General features: G+C 34.1%; 1 protein-coding gene across 2 annotated transcripts in view; it reads right to left on the bottom strand.

Annotated features, from left to right (window-relative positions):
- Positions 1 to 1,149: 1,149 nt before the first annotated feature.
- LOC129217167 (uncharacterized) overlaps positions 1,150 to 19,846 on the bottom strand; it is a 269,302-nt gene continuing 250,605 nt past the window's right edge. For both annotated transcript variants that reach the window (XM_054851430.1, XM_054851429.1), the window contains 5 exons: positions 17,717 to 17,870; positions 13,150 to 13,366; positions 7,328 to 7,513; positions 3,105 to 3,243; positions 1,150 to 1,598 (listed from right to left, as the gene is read on the bottom strand). In XM_054851430.1, coding sequence (XP_054707405.1) covers positions 3,125 to 3,243; positions 7,328 to 7,513; positions 13,150 to 13,366; positions 17,717 to 17,870 — 676 coding nt within the window. In that variant the 3' untranslated portion in view covers positions 1,150 to 1,598; positions 3,105 to 3,124. The remainder of the gene's footprint in view (positions 1,599 to 3,104; positions 3,244 to 7,327; positions 7,514 to 13,149; positions 13,367 to 17,716; positions 17,871 to 19,846) is intronic.

A 19,846-nucleotide genomic window follows, 5' to 3' on the forward strand; every position in this document is an offset into this window, starting at 1 on the left:
TTTATCTGAGCTCAACTAGCTAGCAGTTAAGACGAGAAAAAACTTTCGGAGTGTTTAGTTCTTTTGCAACAAAATGTTTCATTACAACTGTTGGTATTTTTGTTACCAATGTTTAAAATGCCAAAAATCTTTCTCGGCCACACTTCAAACTGAAGCAATAGTATAGGGTGTCGGAAAAGTCCTTGACACATTTTAAAAATTCATAGAAAACCAACAAATTGTCGTACGAATTTGCGGTTAGCACCATAATACTTCACAGGTTCGAGAGTTTTTATGACATCGAAAAAAAAAAATTAATTTGAATTTTGACATCTTGAATTCAAATTATATTTATTGCAATCACGAGTGTGTGTATGTAGGCGTGTGTGGGGGTATGTGTATTGTGTGTAAGCATGTGTGTTTGTGTCTGTGTGTCTAGGCATATGTGTTTGTGTCTGTGTGCAGGCATGAATGTGTGGGTAGTTGATTCTGTGTGTGTGCGTGCATGTGTAGGTGTCTGTATGTAATTGTGTGTGTAGGTGTATATGTGCAGGCATACGTGTGAGTGGTTGTGTGTATGAATGTGTGTGTAGGCATTTGTGTCTGTGTGCAGGCATGAATCTGTGGGTAGTTGTGTGTTTGTGTATGTGTAGTTGTGTATGCATGCGCGTGTGTAGGACATGGATGCAACCTGGAGGTGGCTTTCGCTATAGAAGAAGCATCGTGAGGTCCCGGTTGACGGTGATGTTGCAGTGGGTGGCGGTGGGAAAATAAAATCAAAGGACATCAAAACAGTCAAGTGAGAACAATAGGTAATCGTGATTGCTCAAAAATGAAAAGGGGAAAAAAAAGAAGAAAAAAGGCATTTCGCGGCCAGGGTATCAGTGTATGATATGCTTGTAATTCTTCGTTTAGTAATTTTTATTCCTTTTTGCGTTTTTCCATGTCAACAGAAACTATTTCCCTTTTTCCTTCTTCTTTTTTTCCCTTTTTCTTTCTTTTTTTTTTTCGATGTCATAAGAACTCTTGAATCTGTGAAGTATTATGATGCAAACCGCAAATTTATACGACAATTTGTTGGTTTTCTATGAATTTTTTAAATGTATCTAAGACTTTTCGGGCACCCTGTTATGTGTAGAATTCGTGTGAAAGAATGATACACAACAGGTATGTAAAAAAATGACATGTTTAGGATGAACGTAAATGATAAAACATGAACGAATATTAATGAATTTTTTCCACTCAAAAAAACCTTAAAAACAGTGAATAATAAAATAGAGAACGATTGTTGGCAACACTGACAACTGGCTTCAAGATGAGGTCCATCTTCCAGACTGTAGAAACAAGTTCATTCACAAATAAATAAATTACACAAGCTGGACAACAGAAAAATCGACGAACACCCAGTTCCACAATTTCACCTTTCTATGGTTCTGTCTCACTAACAACCCCAAACTTCTAATAAATAGGTTTGTTTTATTTTTTAATTCTCTTTGGAACTGTGCCGTGTGAGCAAGAATATGAAGTTCATCTCTTATGTTTCAGTGAAAAGAGTCATTTAGGGTTAAGATCCTCAGAGTTCTTACAAACTTCAAAATTCAACTTCACTGAGAGGGGCTCTGAAAAGAATAAAGAAGCAAAAAATGAATCCATGTAAGTAACACATTCATGTTAAATTAGCAAAAAAACTAACAAGCACAAGTTTTAATCTTGACTCTTAAATTGTGTAAAACAGTATCAAAACAAAATTAAATGCTGAAATTTCACATTTAGCAAAACAAAAAAAAAGCAACACATTAATCTCAACAGTGAAAATAAAGGTAAGTAAAATTACGTTCGAATGCCATAGATTTATTATAAACAGTTAATCTTACCAATCGCACGAACAAACACACGACAAAAGTCATGGGATTGTAATATGAAAAAATGCAGACGGTAATCTCGTCACGTGCAAAATGAGCGGATTGTAAATTGATAAGGTTTTCATTTGTACTCAAAAGTTTCATATGAAAGGTTTTCTAACCTGATTATGGCCACTCGGCTGGAACTTAAAGACTTGGAGCCCATATTAGTAGCAGTGCCGACGAGAGCCAAGGCGGGCCCTTTGTCAATTTGGTCTCCAAGCCCCTCTGACCCCATAAAACTTTTAAAATTCATGATGCTCCTTTTCCCAGCCGGGATCCCTACTTTCCGACTAGGCTGACATAACATTTCGTTGACCCTCATAGCTGGATCACCTCGTAACTGGATGTAGACGCGTGGGGCATTCCGTTTCGGAATTCAAAATCCTGATATTCTTAGTGTCAAAAGAGTGTCGAAAATGCCTCATCCCAGTAAACAATATCTAATTTTCAACGCAGGGGCCGATCGGTTAGGGTACAACCAGACCGTGACTAGAAACGGGTGCGTAGAAAAATTGTCAGGGGTAACAGACAAGCAACACTATTGTCCGTTTTTCACGAGAAGACACTTCGCCACACCTCCTCGAACGCAGAGTTCCATTTTACGTGGGGGTGATCGGTAAGCAATCCACCGCTTCGAAAGGAGACAAAAACCAGACATCCTTAACTTCGGCGTGGGTTTTAATGTGCAAAGAAGTCTTAGTGTTCTTTACATCACTTGCTTCACTTGTCTGTTGTCATTTTAGTTATTCTTACATTTTAAAAACTGCTGCTTTTACAAAAAAAAAAAAAGGCTATGATCAGAATATACCTTTTGCCGAAAACAGGAAATAGAATCATCGGATACCACGTGACGAGGGAGGCATCAACTGCCTTCTGGTAGAAAGCGAACACTACTTAAAATAACCACAGGAATTATTTGGGACATGCGACGGACATGTGTGTTAGAACAAAGCAGAATAATTTGACCTCAACTCCTCCAACGTTTTATAATTTTTCAAGCGATTTTTTACGAGATGTAGCATACTAGATGCCCAACTCCGTAGCTCCAGCCACTAGCCGCAATGAGCACACGACTCATGAGTTAAACGGGCAAAAGCGCAGCTTACGCGGATGCAATCCTGCTTGTATCTTATCAGATCAAAAGTTATTTGCGTGCATGTGCTGAGCCGTCTACTGCCATTTACTAGACTGAATTCGATGCTTATTAGAGACATAACATACTTATTCAGTCTTCTTGATACTCAGTATCGCCTTTGTAGACATTGACTTTGAGCTGCATTAGTATAAACCGTATCGTATGGACTGATGTCTGATCTGTAAGGATTGTCGATTCCGATACTGTTACCAGCTGCGCTTTCTCCTGTAAAAAGAGATAAATTCCATGCATGAGAAAAAATAAATATGCTTTAACAATTATGTGCATTTGCCGATTTTTTGTTAAATAATTGTTAGACTGACAGAAAAAAATATCGCATCGAGCCCAAAAAATAGTTTATCAATTGCATGTAAGAATGACTGCAAATTTTATTATTATTTTTTAAATTTTATTTTTTTTTTCTAACGTCAAGATTGCAATAAGGCAAAAATATAAAAGGTATCTATCTATATATAAATTAGAAAGTGGATGAATTATGATTCCTGTAAGATATGAGCTTGAAATAAAATTAATGCATTGATGCTTTTTTCTCCAGTAATTGACTACACACACTCATATGAAGAGACATTTTCTGCTTTTACACCTAGTTTTTCTTAAAGAATTAACAAAACGTAAACGATAACCCGTTTTTTAAAAAAATGCATGGATATTGTTTCTATTTCAAAATGCATGAAAAGAGCTTGTGTCCAAAAAGCGATGAATCAAACTTTTCAGAAATTGAATTTTCGATGGAAAAGATAGCAGCACACGTCTAACAATATATTTACAATTAGTAGATTTTCCGAACCAAGTTCAATCGCATTAAAGGAAGAGTCTGAAATTAGTGTTTTTTTTTTTTTTTCAAAATGAATTAGTCACAAGTAAGTTTTGAACCAAGAGAGTGTTTTACTCAAGTTTAACCAATTGCAGTGTGCCTTGTGACCACGTGATTTGTGTCATGAGGAGCGCACTGAAAAAGAATGCTCCCGTGCAAAATAAAACCTAAAAACAATATGAAATGAGCAAAATTTTTACAATAAAAAATCAGGTGTTTTGAAATAACCAGAATTACTTTTGGGAGTTAAAAATTGCATAATGGTTTTCATTTTTAGTAACATTCAACGGCGGATTCAGGGAAGGGTCAAAGGATCAGCTGACCCCATCCCCCCCCCCCCTCCTCCTATGCTAAGAATTTTGTTATGCTTATTTATCAAACTTCATTTTTTTAGATCCGAAAAAATGGAAATTATGTTAACCTTCTTTTTTCTTGGTTTCTATTAGATATTTCTTCTCAGCATTTTTTTTTTAGAATAACAACACGGTCGGGACTTTTTAACACCACATAATTAAGTGTTATTATCATCCATAGATAAGTGAAAAAAAAAATGCTTTCCTTAGGTTCAATAACAAATCTTACCAAACAAAACCGCGTTTTTTTTTTTTTTTTTCAATTATCGAAAAAATATGCTATTTGGAAACAAGAACTTGACATAGAGAGAGTATATTATTAAAAATCAACATTTGAAAGTAAAACAATTGTACAGTTTACTTCTTTTAAACTGTGTACACAAAGTGAAAATAGTTTAAACCTGTTTATGTTTATGCAAAAAATTTTCATTAATATTTTTTTTTTATGAGAAAAGTTTAACATTTAGTTAAAAGTTGTAAATATTTGAGATTTGAATTTTGTCCTTTTCACTCTGGGCAAAACAGTCGGAAAAAAAACCCAGAAAATTTCGGAAAAAAACATTTTTTTCCTTAGGGGTTTATTTTAACTTCGAAAAAATTGAAAAAATGAATTTTTTCAACTCTTCAGGAAGTTTCAATTGAAATTTTTAGCAAAAGTGATTAGAAATTTGTCATACTTGAATTCTGATGCGATTTCCTTCCCCCACCCCTCTTTATATGTTAAAATACTGTCTAATTTTGATAATGCAAGTTGTTGTATGATAACATAACTTGCTTATATATAAAAAATATTCAATACTTTTGCAAAAAAATTAAACCAATATGAAGAATTTATTTTCTTTCTTAATAAAACAAACAAGCATAATTTTAATCACAGAACTATGATTTTGCTGACTGTGCGAACCAAATGTACAGGGTGCGACAAAAACAACCGTGCAAGCAACTTTCCAAATCAACAAAACAAAAAATAATAATATGAGAAGACCTTTAGCAATCAATAAATTAATTGGTTTCAAATTGGCCGCCTTTTGAAGTAATGCAAAGGTGCAACTGTTTATTGAAATTTTCATTCAAAGGCCGCAAGCCCTTTAATCAATCCTATTCCCGTTTAAGCAATTGGTGTAGAGAATCCAAACTTACGTGTAGTTCAGGGTAGACCTTGACTCTAAAACAGGCCACGCAGTGTAATAAATGGGATTGAGGTCTAGCGAGTAGAGCATATAAAGATGATATCATGTCAGAAACAACGCACCTTGCACCACTCTTGTTTTTTTGGCCGTATGAACTGGCGTGGAGTCAAATTGAAATGTCCAGTCTACATTGCTGTGCTGAAGTGCTCTTATTAGGTCCACAGAAGCTTCTAAAATGTCCTTCTGATTCACTTTTTGATTCTTTTTATGACCCTCATCCACACAAAAACAGAGATTTTCTGTCGCTTGTTCTGATTCCATCACAGGCAAAGCCTGACTTTGGATTTTGGCGATGTTTAACATTTTCTAAGGTGCTTGGAGTTTCTATAGAACAAATCCTATTGTTCTGGGGGTTATGAGCTGGTTGCACTGTAAATCAGTGAAAGGTATCCCTCTTCCAGCGTGGACTCACGGCCTGTCTCAAACGTTTCTGGAATTTTGGGAGTCATACGAATGTTTGAACTTTTTGAAATTCGTAAAACTTTGAGCTGTTTTTCCCCTTAGTCGCACCTATCGGGCACAAATTGCCATCTTACGAACGACTTCTCTCGTGGAAACCCAAGGATTTCATTGAACGAACTCACTTTTGGATAACCTGATAATTAACTGAAAAGTTCACTGTTCGTTTTTGTACGCTTTCTGGCCATCGAACAACTTTAAAATAGCAGGTTTTTTGCTTAAAATTGTAAGAAACCCGTACAACAATACATAAACTAGGAGATATGTTGTAAATTATTTTCTAATAAAGTGAGAAACAAAAATAAGTAAGACACACATTACAATGAAATCACTTTACTTCCATTCGATGATGCAATCTTTGTCTTTTTTTTTTTGCCGCACCCTGTATACTGCCATGTTAGGCACAAAAGTGGAATCTGCAGTTGAGCTCAAGCTGAGATTTTGTGTTTAAAGTTCGGTTATTTTATTCAGATGTCTTTTTTTTTTTTCGAAATTAAAAAAAAAAGTTCCTGATAAAATGACCCTAAAAGCATTTTATTCATTAAGAAAAATACGAAATAGAGAAAAACTTGGTTATAACTCTGTTTTGTACAAAAATGTAGGTATGACTACTTTTATCACTGTGCTTAGCACGTCCGTATGAATAAACTGAAACTACAGATTTAGTTTTGATTTGGACATAGACTGGATTGGAAAAAATCAAAACTCAACAGCTTTTTATTTTCAGACAGTAAAGTTATATTGTAAGGAAGGAAAATCATACTTATTTTTCTTTCAAACAATATTAATCATGTTTGAATATCAAAAATTACAATTAATATTTCAAGTTTCAAAAGCAATCTAAAATAAAAAATGTAATTGCTATGATTAGACACACCTTACCAAATGTTATTGGTTGAACAACGGCTTGACTAATTTCTGGTGTTTGACCAAGAAAGCTTTCAGTTATAGAGAACAAAAAGGTTTTTTTTTCTAATTAAACTTACATTTATGCGTATTTCTCTCAAACAGAAAAAGAAGATGTGTGGATTGCATATATGTTTTATTCCTTAACCCTAAAAATGTTCCAAAAAACAGAGAGCTATTAAGAAACCCTATTTTTATTCATAAAAAAATCAATTTTTCCATTTTTTTCCAATTTTCCCCCGAAAAACCAACAAAAAACCGTTTTTTTTCACCTCTTCGAAATTTCCGGAAATTTTACACCTCTACTCTGGACACATTTTAAGTTTTTAGTAAAAAGAACACATATATAAATATTTACGACTTTTTATGTTATAAGTAACGTTTGTTTGTTAATGACTAAGTTATATTTGGGTTTGCATTGAACAATTGCATGAAAAGATACTTGTTTCAAACGCACATGCGAATCAGAACTGAAAAATACACAAAATAATAATAACAAATTTACATTAATAATAATAAAACTTTCAATTTTAACACATAAGAATTTAATGAGCATTTATACTTACTTCTACTGTTATAAATCATATCAATGCTTCTGCTGCTCTCTTTCCGTATCGACTTCGCTCTTAACTTCTTATGCCAGATGAATGCCCATGCAAGCAGCACAATGAGTTGTGCAATGAGAAATAAAGTGCAAGCCGCAATGAGGCCAGTCGTGTTTAGACAAGTTGCACTTGTTGAACTTGCTTCCCCTATTAATACAAACGTTATTACTTTACTCCATGAATAACTATTTTAGTTAAATGAAATTTAAGATATCTATGGTAATGAAACATTTTGCTTGAATTCGAAATCAAGCGAGGTGTATAAATTATGTTTTTCAAAGTATTTGAATTGTAGGAAAGTTAACAGGCTGCATATTCAGAATATAGTATGCACAACACAAGTGGCACACGTGTCCTGTCCTCTTAATGATTCCTTCAAAAATTTGATTCTGGATAAATGTGACTGCTTGAACAAAACCTATGTAACAGTTTTGATGGAAAAAAAATTATGATTTATAAATGATTGACTTATTTTTTTGTGGGTAAATGCAATATTCATGTACCAAATCATCACATTTTAAGACTAAAGAAAACACCGCGCATTTTCTGGGTAAACAAATAGAAACTAGTTTTAACTTTAGCCGTTATCTATGCTCCAATTTTCTTCTGACAAAATGCCAAATCGACTCAAATATCTTGCAGCACAGTTTGAAGGGAAAAAATGTTTGATGTGAATTTTTGGTGCTGACCATGGGCGGATTTATGGGGGGTCAGAGGGGGCAATGCCCCCCCAGTTTTGAGAGGACTTTATGTAGTAACAACACATCTTCCAAAAATTAAAAAAAAATCATTTTTTCGTTTTTGAATAGTTCAGAAGAGCATGGGTGGATTTATAGGGGGTGGGGGCAAAGGGGACAATGCTCCCCAGTTTTGGGAGGAGTTTATATAGTAACAACTTATCTTCCAAAATCTTATAACAAAAAAATCATGATTTTTACTTTCTTCTATATCTAATATATAGAAGAAAGTATTGGATTCGTGCAAATTTTCGAATTTCGAATTTTGACGGATTCGAACGTTCTGAGGTGTGCTGAGTCCATTTCAACTATTTTTGGAAACAGTCTGTCTGTCTGTGTGTGTAGGTATGTGTGTGTGTCACGTCTGTGTGTGACCAGTTTTTTGTGGCCGCTCTACAGCAAAAACTACCGCATGAAATCGAACGAAATTTGGTACACATATGTGCCCCTATGTGAACTTGTGCCCATTGGTTTTTGGCGCGAATTCCTCCAAGGAGGGTGGAGCAATGGGACGTTTTTTGAGTTACGCGTGCTTGCTATTCCTCAGGAAGTAACTGGCGGAATCAAACAAAATTTGGTCCATATGTTGCCATTAACATTAACAGGTGCTGATTCAATTTTGGTGGCAATAACTCAAACGGGGGTTGAGCTATAGAACGTTTTTTGTCGTCAATTGTGACTGCTGTATCTCAAGAAATAATGAACGGAATGAAAGAAAAATTTATCGGCAAGTAGCCCTTAGTGGGTATAAGCGCTGCTTTTATTATGGTGTCAAAAGCTGAAAAGGGGGTGGCGCAATCGAATGTTCTTTTTTTTCATTGTGAGTGCCATATCTCAAGAAGTAATGCTACGTTCTGGATGAAATTTGGAATAATTCGCCAATATACAATAGTGAATCTATTTGTAAATAGGCGTTGTATCAATTTTGGCGCTAATCGCTCGATGGGGGGCTGATTTTTACTTTCTTCTATGTCTAATATATAGAAGAAAGTATTGGATTCGTGCAAATTTTCGAATTTCGAATTTTGACGGATTCGAACGTTTTGAGGTGTGCTGAGTCCATTTCGACTATTTTTGGAAAATGTCTGTCTGTCTGTGTGTATGTGTGTGTGTCACGTCTGTGTGTGACCAGTTTTTTGTGGCCGCTCTACAGCAAAAACTACCGCATGAAATCGAACGAAATTTAGTACACATATGTGCCCCTATGTGAACTTGTGCCCATTGGTTTTTGGCGCGAATTCCTCCAAGGGGGTGGAGCAACGGGACGTTTTTTGAGTTACGCGTGATTGCTATTTCTCAGGAAGTAACTGGCGGAATCAAACAAAATTTGGTCCATGTGTTGCCAGTAACAGGAACAGGTGCTGATTCAATTTTGGTGTCAATAACTCAAACGGGGGTTGAGCTATAGCACGTTTTTTGTCGTCAATTGTGACTGCTGTATCTCAAGAAATAATTAATTGAATGAAAGAAAAATGTATCGGCAAGTAGCCCTTAGTGGGTATAAAAGCTGATTTTATTTTGGTGTCAACAGCTAAAAAGGGGGCAGCGCAATCGCCCGTTCTTTTTTTCCATTGTGAGTGCCGTATGTCAAGAAGTAATGCTACGTTCTGGTTGAAATTTGGAATGTATGTGAATCCATATGTAAACAGGTTTTGGTTCAATTTTGGCGCCAATCGCGCCAAGAGGTGCTGATTTATTTTTATTATCATTATTTTTTAGCGAATAAAAATAGCTTTATTAATGCAACAATAAGAAAGATAAATCGTAATAGATTATCGTCTGCTTATTTCTCGTGATTTTAATTGTATGAAAATGATCGGAAATATTATCTCAATGATTTAAAAATTTTAACTGTTGCCATCTTATGTCCGTTAACAAATAAAATATTTGTAATTAATTCGAGCAAGGCTTTTAAAATAACTTTCAATTTTCGCTCTTTGCTTTGCTTTTGCAATAATTCAGACATTGGGATGGTCGTCAAGTTTTTGCATGTGTAATGTTGTTTTTGTTGGGAATATTGCTTCCTCGTCAAGCATGGGGAGGGATTAGAAAAAAAAGAAGAAAAATATAGAAGAAAGTTTCGTGATGGCCACAACTTGAATAGGAAATTAAAGTTTATTTTTTCTTTTAAACTTAAAATTGCCGTTTCTTACAAAGTTTGAACAATACTGTACAAGTGTATAATCTACTACTCAATTTCATGGGCTGGAAAGTGCAAATTATTGATAGGTTCTAAAATCCCTGAAAAGAATTGGCGCAGTATAGCCTACAAGGGCTCTTGAACCAAAAACCCATTCTAACCAACCAAACCTTGAAAATAATTAGACAAGTCTTCGAAACTCCTAAGCAAAGTGTGCTTCAATTTTATTTCTTATCAAGTGTATAAATTAAGAATTGTTCAAATGGGTAGTATGTTACTCTCTTGATACCTATTCTCTAAATCTGTGCACCATTTCTTTTAAAGTATTAACTTGCATCACAAAGCACTTTTAAAGCGTAAAACTTTTAAAAAAAATTATTTGCCTATTATTTCCAATTAACCCTTATAAGACTTCAAAATGCAAAATTTTATATCAATTTTAGATAATTTCCTACGGGGGAGTAACCCCCGGACCCCCTAAAATTGGAGATATTCTATATCCCACGGTCAATTTAAAAAGGACAGCATGATTACACACAGTAATGAAAACGACACATAAAAAAGTAAAGAATGGCCTTACGCATCACAGAAAACAGAGAAAAACATGGGAGGGGGGGAGGGCAACTAAAAATGTTGCTCCAAAAAAAAAAAAAAAATCCTGCCCCCCCAGGAACTCAGTCCTAAATCCGCCTATGGTGCTAACTGTAATAAAACTTTTGTTTTAGGGAAATATATTATTATGTTTTTTTCCACATTAAATGGGTTCAATATGTCAAACTCTGAATCTTCATCAGAAACTATTTTGAAAGCGAGTCTGATGGTATGTAATAGGGAGAAGATAAATTACTAACTACCTCAACCAGTTAAAAAATAATTTAGTTATAGCCAGGGTTCGCCGATATATATTACGACACATATCCGATATTTATTTTGAAAATATCAAGATATTTTGCTATTTTCGATATTTATTTTTTCAACTATGGTATTTTCAATATAAAAATTATATTTCTCATAGTTAAATAACCAAAAGTTCTGAACAATATTTTTATGATGTATTAATACATAATACACGTTACAAAGTAATATAATATTCTTTTTTTACTTGTATTTTATATTCATAAAATTATGAGCGATGTAACAATTTTAATTCACATTAAAAGTGCCTAATTAAATCCTAAACATTGGTCAGAAAAAAAGAAAATGTCTTATTGACTGTGCGCCGACTAATGCCTATGTTTTATTGCTGAATCATATAACTGTGTAAAAGTAGCTTACAGAAGAAAAATGAGTAAAACAGCTAAATCTAAATTATATCCATTAAAATTGATTAAAAGATAAAATGAAATATTAGATATAAATAAAATGAAAGAAACCTTAATTTTAAGTTTATATATTGTAATAATACCAAAAAAAAAGAGTGATTTAAGGATGCATTTACTATTTTGAAGGCTAGTTTGTGCTGATTGAAAACATCGGATGCATATCAAAATATCGGATGTTTTCGATATCGAATATTTTCGATATTTTCAAAAACATGATATTTTCGAACCCTGGTTGTAGCCAATAATAAAAGGAATATGATTAAAGGATAGTAATTTTTGAAGTGAAACTTCTTGTGCGAGGGTTTTGAAGTTCTAATCCGCAACCTTTTTATATGACGAAACATCTTCTCGCTATCTTTCTTTCTCGTTGTTCGTTTTTGCATGTACTGCGATCAGGAGGCTGCGGCGTGGCAATCACTGAGTACAGCGGTTGGTTAACAACAGGCATCCGTTGAAACACGTGTGTATAACTTACGCATTTCGAGAATTCTTTTGTTTATCGTTGCTTATAATCTATTTTTTTCATCAAAATATTCAATTTTGCTGGGAATGTATTTAAGTCAGGCGCAGAAACAAAAAGAGAGATGTGTGAAAAAACATGAGTCTAAAGTGACAGTTCAGAATGAACCACACGTCACGGATATAAAGAATCACACGTCACGGAACAACAGTGCAGTTTCCTCACGGTTCCCAGAAAATTTAGAATCGAGATTTTCATTACTTATTTTAGTTATCATAAACGATAATTTCGCTTCTTAAGGAGGGGGAAGGTGATGCACGATGACACAAATGTATATAATTTGTACGACCCCTTTTTTAACACATGATTTTCTTATATGCATAAATATCGCTTTGAGAGATAATGTAGATAAATAACATCACGGTGTCAATTTTATAGTGTATCTTGCCGACAGGAAATATTAAACAAAAATGGGTGGGAGGGGGATAAACTATTTGGATTTTCATTCCAAAAAGGCACACTTTATAATAATAAAGCATCAAGAACAAAATCATCGAGAATAGGAAGATAATATAAAACTAGATTTATTCTTTGAAGGCATCGTCTCATGTTTTGGGAAAGAGAAAGTAAAGGTACTCAAGTCTACACTGTAACTCCTTGATTTAGTTTTCTAGATTTGTTTTCTCTAGAAACAACGCAGAAGAAAAATCATAAATTGTCGAATCTTTGTAATGTAGATGAAGAGCAGTACAGGATCTCGAAGAAGTACTGACGTACTGCTTCTTCGAAAATGGATTTCGAGAAACTTCAACAAGTCATTACAACAAACTTTTAGTAATGGCTGTTCTTAGCACATTTTCAGAGGTTGCCCAAGTTTTGCCAGTCGCTTTTGAAAAATTTTGGATATGAAGTAAAGTATTTTGACGCGATGTCGTGAGTTGTTATACTTTCCATACATAAGTTCTATGATGGAATGTCTAGTTGGACTGCATTCACTTGTTGTAGCGAATTTTATTTATTGGAAGACAGCAAATACACTCTGTTTCTAACGTGTTTCATAAATAAGCAAGCTATAAACATAAAAAATTTTTAGTAATGTATAATATTGAAACCTAATTTCTTACCTAGTTCATTGTATGATCTAAAATCATTCCCATAATCCATTCTTCGACTTTCTCTGTCGAAACCAAACTTGTCAGTGATATGAATGGTTTGGACAACCACTAGCTCATCTTCTTCTGTCGAACGCCGGATTCTGTCGGATTCTCTCCTCCTCCTCTTTTTACCGTAAGATGCCATTTTCTGACTTGCGCCATCGAAAGTTCGCACGGAGCAATCAGCCTGAAAAAAAAAGTCCAATGAAAAAAATTGCTGCATGAAAGCATTTAATTATTTAAAGTGAGAATTGAGGAGGTCCAACAAAGATTAAGTGAAGCTACAATGTAAGAAAAGGACTTGAGTCAGAAAAAGAAAGATATCCTCTACGTCAGTGGTGTTTAACCTACGGTCTGAGGGCCACATGCGACTTGCTAAGCTAGCCCCTGTGATCCGTTGTATTTCTTAATGTTAGAAGTCGAAAACCACTTATTTATAGGTTTTATAGGTTACACTTGCTCAGATTTATCTGAGCATTTAAAACTGATAAACCGAGCAATTAATTGGTAGGTGCGGGTGGTCTCTGAGGGTGTCAAGTCGAAAACCACGATTATACACAATGTCACAATTTAGAGCTAAATTGCCAAAGATTGGCTTTTGAAAAGCAAATAGAATTTATGAAATTACCATCATATAATTGAAAATAAAACAATTTTTGCAATAGTTATCTTTCCTTTTCCATGCCTTCTCGACCTATTTTGGAAAAACAATAATATTTTAAATTTTTTTATGTGTCCTGTCCCGCGAGAATAATTTTAATGTGAGATGCGGCCCTCATTGAGAAAAGTTTTAGCACCATTGCCCTGTGTATATTGTTCAATCTGCTTTGCATAGTGTAAACTTTGCTTTTTGAATTTCATGCAGTTGAAATGAGTTGTTTCAAATGCTTTTACTTTTTCAAATAATACATTTTTTAAAGTTATGTGTATGGTTTCAAATTTCCCATTTTTCACGTCAGTAAATAAGTCAATGCTCGTTATGGCAGAAATATTCTTCAAATAATAATAATAAAAAAAAATAATAATAATAAATGCATGAGCTGAAACTTCACATGCTATCTCTCATTTTGAATCTTCTAAATACTTGAATTATATTATGAGCATTATATAGTAGCACTAAGTAGTTGGCACTGCTTAATGCCAACAGCATTCAAAAATAACTCCAGGTGACCTTTTTTATGATGTTATAAGCATTTAACTCAAAAGGTCACCTTAAAAACATTCATTTTTCCTTTTTTCCAAGATTACTTAGACAATAAAATTTATGTCATTCGAAAATAGATAAAACATTTTAATTACTTGATGTGATCAATCAAAAGTGTTTTTTCTTAAAATAATTGTTGGCTTAAAATTTTTTTTATTATTTTAAATCATTTTGGGTAAAGTACAGCAAAGTACAAAATCCACACTAAGCGTATCTCTCATGCATTGAGATAACTTGGACAAAAGGCAATAAAATACTGTGATCAGCATTCGAACCCCAGACTCCATTTGGCAAGAATTCATTCAAATTCGAATGGATTATGTTTGCATCCAATAAGAGTAATGGTGGAAATCTATTTGTATTACGTCATCCGTGAGGTCACGACAATTCTGAAAACGATTTTAGCCGATTGGAAAGCTGTAGCTTCATTAGGGGAGTTTCGAAATTCTAATAGATATTTCACACAAAGCAACTAGTATACAATAAAGAATCGGACACTGGAACTATATGAAATAGTTTTTTGAGCACTATTCGAGATTATGAGGTTGTATCCTCTTAATGTGTGTGACTGTACAATAAGAGCAAAATCATTTTTTTTCCAAATGTGGTTGAATAATAATGTATGTGAAAATTATATCATTTTTTGAAGAACTTATTCTTTTTTAAAAACTTTTCTAAAAATGTTCCTTTCATTTCAATCTCAGCGAGTAACGAGAAAAAAAAAACGTATTTTAACTTAGCTGTTTACTATTATACTATTCAATTAGAAATCAAAATTATTTCGCCTACGAAAAAAGATGGTAAAAGTAATTGTACAAATGCAAAATTTTAGTTAACAGTCAGAAATGTCTTGCATTTTTTTGAAATGAAATGATTGTACGCAGAGGGACCTTTGGTAAAAACAGAATTTAGTTTGTAAGCCCGTAACAAATATTTATCCAAAGTTCGAAGAGTACGCAGAGAATTTTTTTCGAAAAATCATGTCCTTTGACATATGGAAACAAATAATAATAATAAAGACTTTACAAGTAGTTCAAGTAAGTCAATTGAGCGATACTTAGTTCCTTGCATCTTATTATTGCAATTTGAAGACTAAATGTCGTGTTTTGCATAAATACAGGATTATGAATATACTTCGCTGTTAGACTGAAACTATGATTATAATACGGAATTATCACTGATTTATTAGCGTAGAAGCAAAGTTTAGATTTTAAGTATAATTTTTTTATCACATTTGGTGCCAGAAAAAAAAAACAGTTTGAGACGTAAATACGATCGGAACTTAATCATTGTTTGTTGCAATGTTGAGAATAAACTGTCAAATAGCGCTTTGAATTTTAAGATTTGATGTTGGAAGAGATTCATTATTTAGGCAAAGCTTACACAATGCTGCCCCCCCCCCACACACAATTATTTTACTAGAAGGAGCATTTTTCTGGTGTTCACATATCATTTTGGATTCAATTCTTTAATATTTTCCTCCCCCTTTTTAAAGCTAAATTAAGTACATAATTTAGCAATATTTATTAAAGTGACATAATAAAGATCAGTAAATAATTTCATAAATTCCCGCTGAAAATTGATGTTAATAGCAACTAGACAAAAAAAACTTTTTTTAATAATCTATTACTCTCAATACCTTCCGAATTAAAATCTCTATAATGCTGACGGCAGAATAACCAATTATTTTGATCGATAACTTTAATCAAGCTTCCAGTGTTCCTCAATCTTCTTTTAGAGGTTTTTTGTTAAAAGAAAGAGTTAATCGGGCTCAAAATCCCTCTTGCACTTGGTCATTTCGTGCTATTAATTAAATGCGCAGTGTCCTATTAAAACTTAATCTTCTCGATAATGGTCCCGAAGTTTTGCGCAGACGACTCAACAACCCTACCATGTTCGAATGGTATGACTCTCATTTTATAAATGACATCAAATTTGAAAGCATTACTACTTGAACAGCGGGATCAATATTGTCCAAACCTTGAATTCCCAGTTTGAAGATTCTCTTGGAATTTAAATCATTATTTGTCCGATTTCAATAGAGGTAATGAATAAGGTTCATTTGTGTGACGTCATAGTTGAGATCCAGATAATGGATCCGGCTTGTTGTTTGGAGCACGGGCTGGGCGCATCATTTAGGGAATTTGAAATCATTAATGATCTTTGCATATGCAAAGTAAATTGGGAAAGATAACGAATGGAGATAAATATTTGGTTGAAAAAGGGGATGTAGTACATATTTAACAATGGAAGAAAAGGATTGGAGCTTACGCAACAAAGTAAGTAATTCTGTTTTGCTAGTTTCATTTCCGTTTTAAGAGTGACTTGTCTGACTTTATTGATTTCCAGATATGAATGGATTTTCTTATGCAAAAGCAGTCGTTATGCAGTTTCTTATTCTGAGTTCTCTGATGCATTGTGCTGTTATACCTTTTTTTTCAGTCAACATTCTTTTAAATGTATAACAGGCGATGACAGGGTGAATTTTTCTCAGTTAGGGTGGAAAATATACGAGGCTAAGAACATAACTCATAGGCCTAAACTGTTTAAGAAATATTTTGCGTCCACATCCGAAAGAAATTAGTAAGTACTTTATACTTCTGTACTTTAAAGTGGATAGATTGACTTCAAGGGATCCTAATAATGTTTTGGGACCTCATGGAAAATTGAATTTGGTAGAGGAAACAGTGGCATACATACCCCCCCCCCTCACGCAACCCCCGCGTCGCGGAGGGGGACGGGGGAGAGGCGCAAGAGGTATGAGGGCGCACGCTCTGAAAAATAACACTTTGTTAAAATTAAAAAAAAATCTTATGGGGCGGGGGCGCACTTTTAAATATTTGGGGAGAGAGGCGCACCAAAGTCTATTATTTGCTACTGGGAGGTGCCCCTACAAAAAATCTTTCTGTCTTCTCCACAGGCGATGAATTTAATGCAAATTAGAGTCGCTCTAATTGCTCAATGAACCGTCGTACCGTTGCTACTGATTTGGAATTATGTATAATAGCATCTAAAGCTCGACATTATAAGTCATATTTATTTTTTTTTTAAACAAAGAAGAATAGATGTGAAAAAGGAAATCAATCAGCAAAAACATCCGTTACTCAACGTGCTCGAAACAGGAAATGGGGAAAAATAAATGAGGTGAAAAGTTTTCTAGCTCCTAAGAATGGGAACATAACTTTAATAACTTTATGGTAACATAACGAAATTTTACTTCCAGGACATTTCATTAACAACAGCACCACGTATAATTTATGAGTTGACACAATTTAACGAGTGCTGAAATTTTGAGTGTTGATGTAAAATTTATAGTGTTGACTTTATACGTACGGGCTCACAAGCTGGCAAGCATGGAGTGACAAGAGCTTTGAACTGAACGATTTCTGATGTTGGGAATTTGAACGCATCAAAGTTTGCGTGCAGAACTTTGTCTCCGCTTCTGGCTTTTTGTAACGATCCCATAATCAGAGTATCTGTTGGACATCTAAAAAAAGACACACACACATAAAAAAACAAATATGAATTAGTACAATGCGGTTATTTCCATCAGTCAAAAGTACTACTTTTAGTCACTAAAGTTGATAGAATGAACAAAAAAAAAAAAAAAAAAAACACGTGGAGCAAAGAAAATTTTTTATTTTCAAAACGTTTGTCCAATTTTTCAAACAAGGCATGGTCTTTATGATGCCACAAGTGATGAACTTTGGCGCGAACTCCACTGGCATGCTGAATGTTTACACTTGCTGTCGTCTACCGCGTTTTCAGGTTATGATAATTCAGAAGCGAATTAAATATTGCGCTGTACGCTTGCTATCAACCATATCGTTGCCAGTACATGTGAGTAAAGAAGCAAATTAAATATTGCGCTCTGCGCTAATGGGATCAGTAAATGCCATTTCATCACTTGTGATGTCATGTGCAGAAGCGTAAAAAAGAAAATTGAATCTGCGCACCGATTAAAATAATTTTTAAAATATTAAACTTTATCAATTTTTTTGAAAAATGGTCAAATCCTATGTTATTAAGCATGCTCTTTCAGAAAAAAAAAAACTTTTCAATTTCGGAAAGGACCCCATTATGAAACTTGTGTATTACATCCGTTTATCAACGCAAATCTCTCTATTATTTCTCTTTATTCTTTTCTTTCTTTCTGTCTTTTTTTTTTTTATATATTATTCATTTGGTTTATGGACAATGTCGTGGTTAACTTACTGGCAATCTCAAAGAAGAGCTATAAATTTTTTATAACATTCAACGCAAAATATACATTACTCAAAATATCTTTTCTCCTGTTTTATTGCTCTTGTATAGCTGAATTTAATGGTATAATTGTATTTCCAAAATACATTCTGGATGACTTTAAAAAAAAGTTCAAATCGTGATCTTTCAGGGGATATTGACTCTTGTTCTTTCTTGTAAGCATGATGACTGAGTAATTAGTTTATTTATCCCCCCCCCCCAGGGCTGTACGATTTACGCGTGTCTTATTTCTCATAAAACAGTACTGTGGAATATTTTTGACACACGTTAAATTTATTTTCCGTTTGAATGCAAGGAATTATTCTCTACATCAAAGTGATTTCCACATGGACAACCTCAAAAGCATTTTTCATTTTGATTTCAAGCCATCATTTTTTAGTGCTTTGAAACGATACACTTTGAAACGATATTAAAATGCAAAATACTACTATAATATTTTGTAGTAAGTTACCGCCCTAAGCCAGGGCTAAGGGCCGAAATACTTAAAATACACCACCAGCTCAGTTATTCCATCCGAGGACTGCAATTACGTGCTTTTTAGCACTCATCAGCCCGGCACTCATCTGGTGTGCAAATTCTACATTAGCTACTAGTTTGTTTGGCTCTCTTGGCTCCCTTAAGAGGTATTTCGCCTCCAGCTCATGTGATTCCTATTCCGGGCTGATGAGTGCTAAAAAGCACGAAATTGCAATCCTCGGATGGAATAACTGAACTGGTGGTGTATTTTAAGTATTTCTGCCTTAGCCCTGGCTTAGGGCGGTAACTTACTACAAAATACCATGCTTTGCCATCAATCTTTGAGTTGAACCGCACCATTGTTGCGGTCACTCATCTGGTGTGCTAATTATACATTAGCTACCAGTTTGTTTGGCTCCCTTAAGAGTAAGTTTTTAAGAAGTTTTTCGCCTCCGGCTCACATGGTTCCTATTCCGGGCTGATGAATGCTAAAAAACATGAAATTGCAGTCCTCGGATTGAATAACTGAGCTGGTGGTGTATTTTAAGTACTACTATAATAGTTTACTTCTTTTTTTCAAGGGATGTGCAATCAACGCGTGCATTCTTCCTCACTACTAAATAGTGCTTAAAAATCTTTTTGACGCACGTGATATTTAAGTTTCGTATGAAAACAGAATTATTTTCTAAATCAAACATTTTGATTTCAACATGTCGAATTGAAAAAGAATGTTTCATGTTGATT

The sequence above is a fragment of the Uloborus diversus genome, chromosome 2 (genome assembly GCF_026930045.1).
Source record: "Uloborus diversus isolate 005 chromosome 2, Udiv.v.3.1, whole genome shotgun sequence".
Lineage (NCBI taxonomy): Eukaryota > Metazoa > Arthropoda > Arachnida > Araneae > Uloboridae > Uloborus > Uloborus diversus.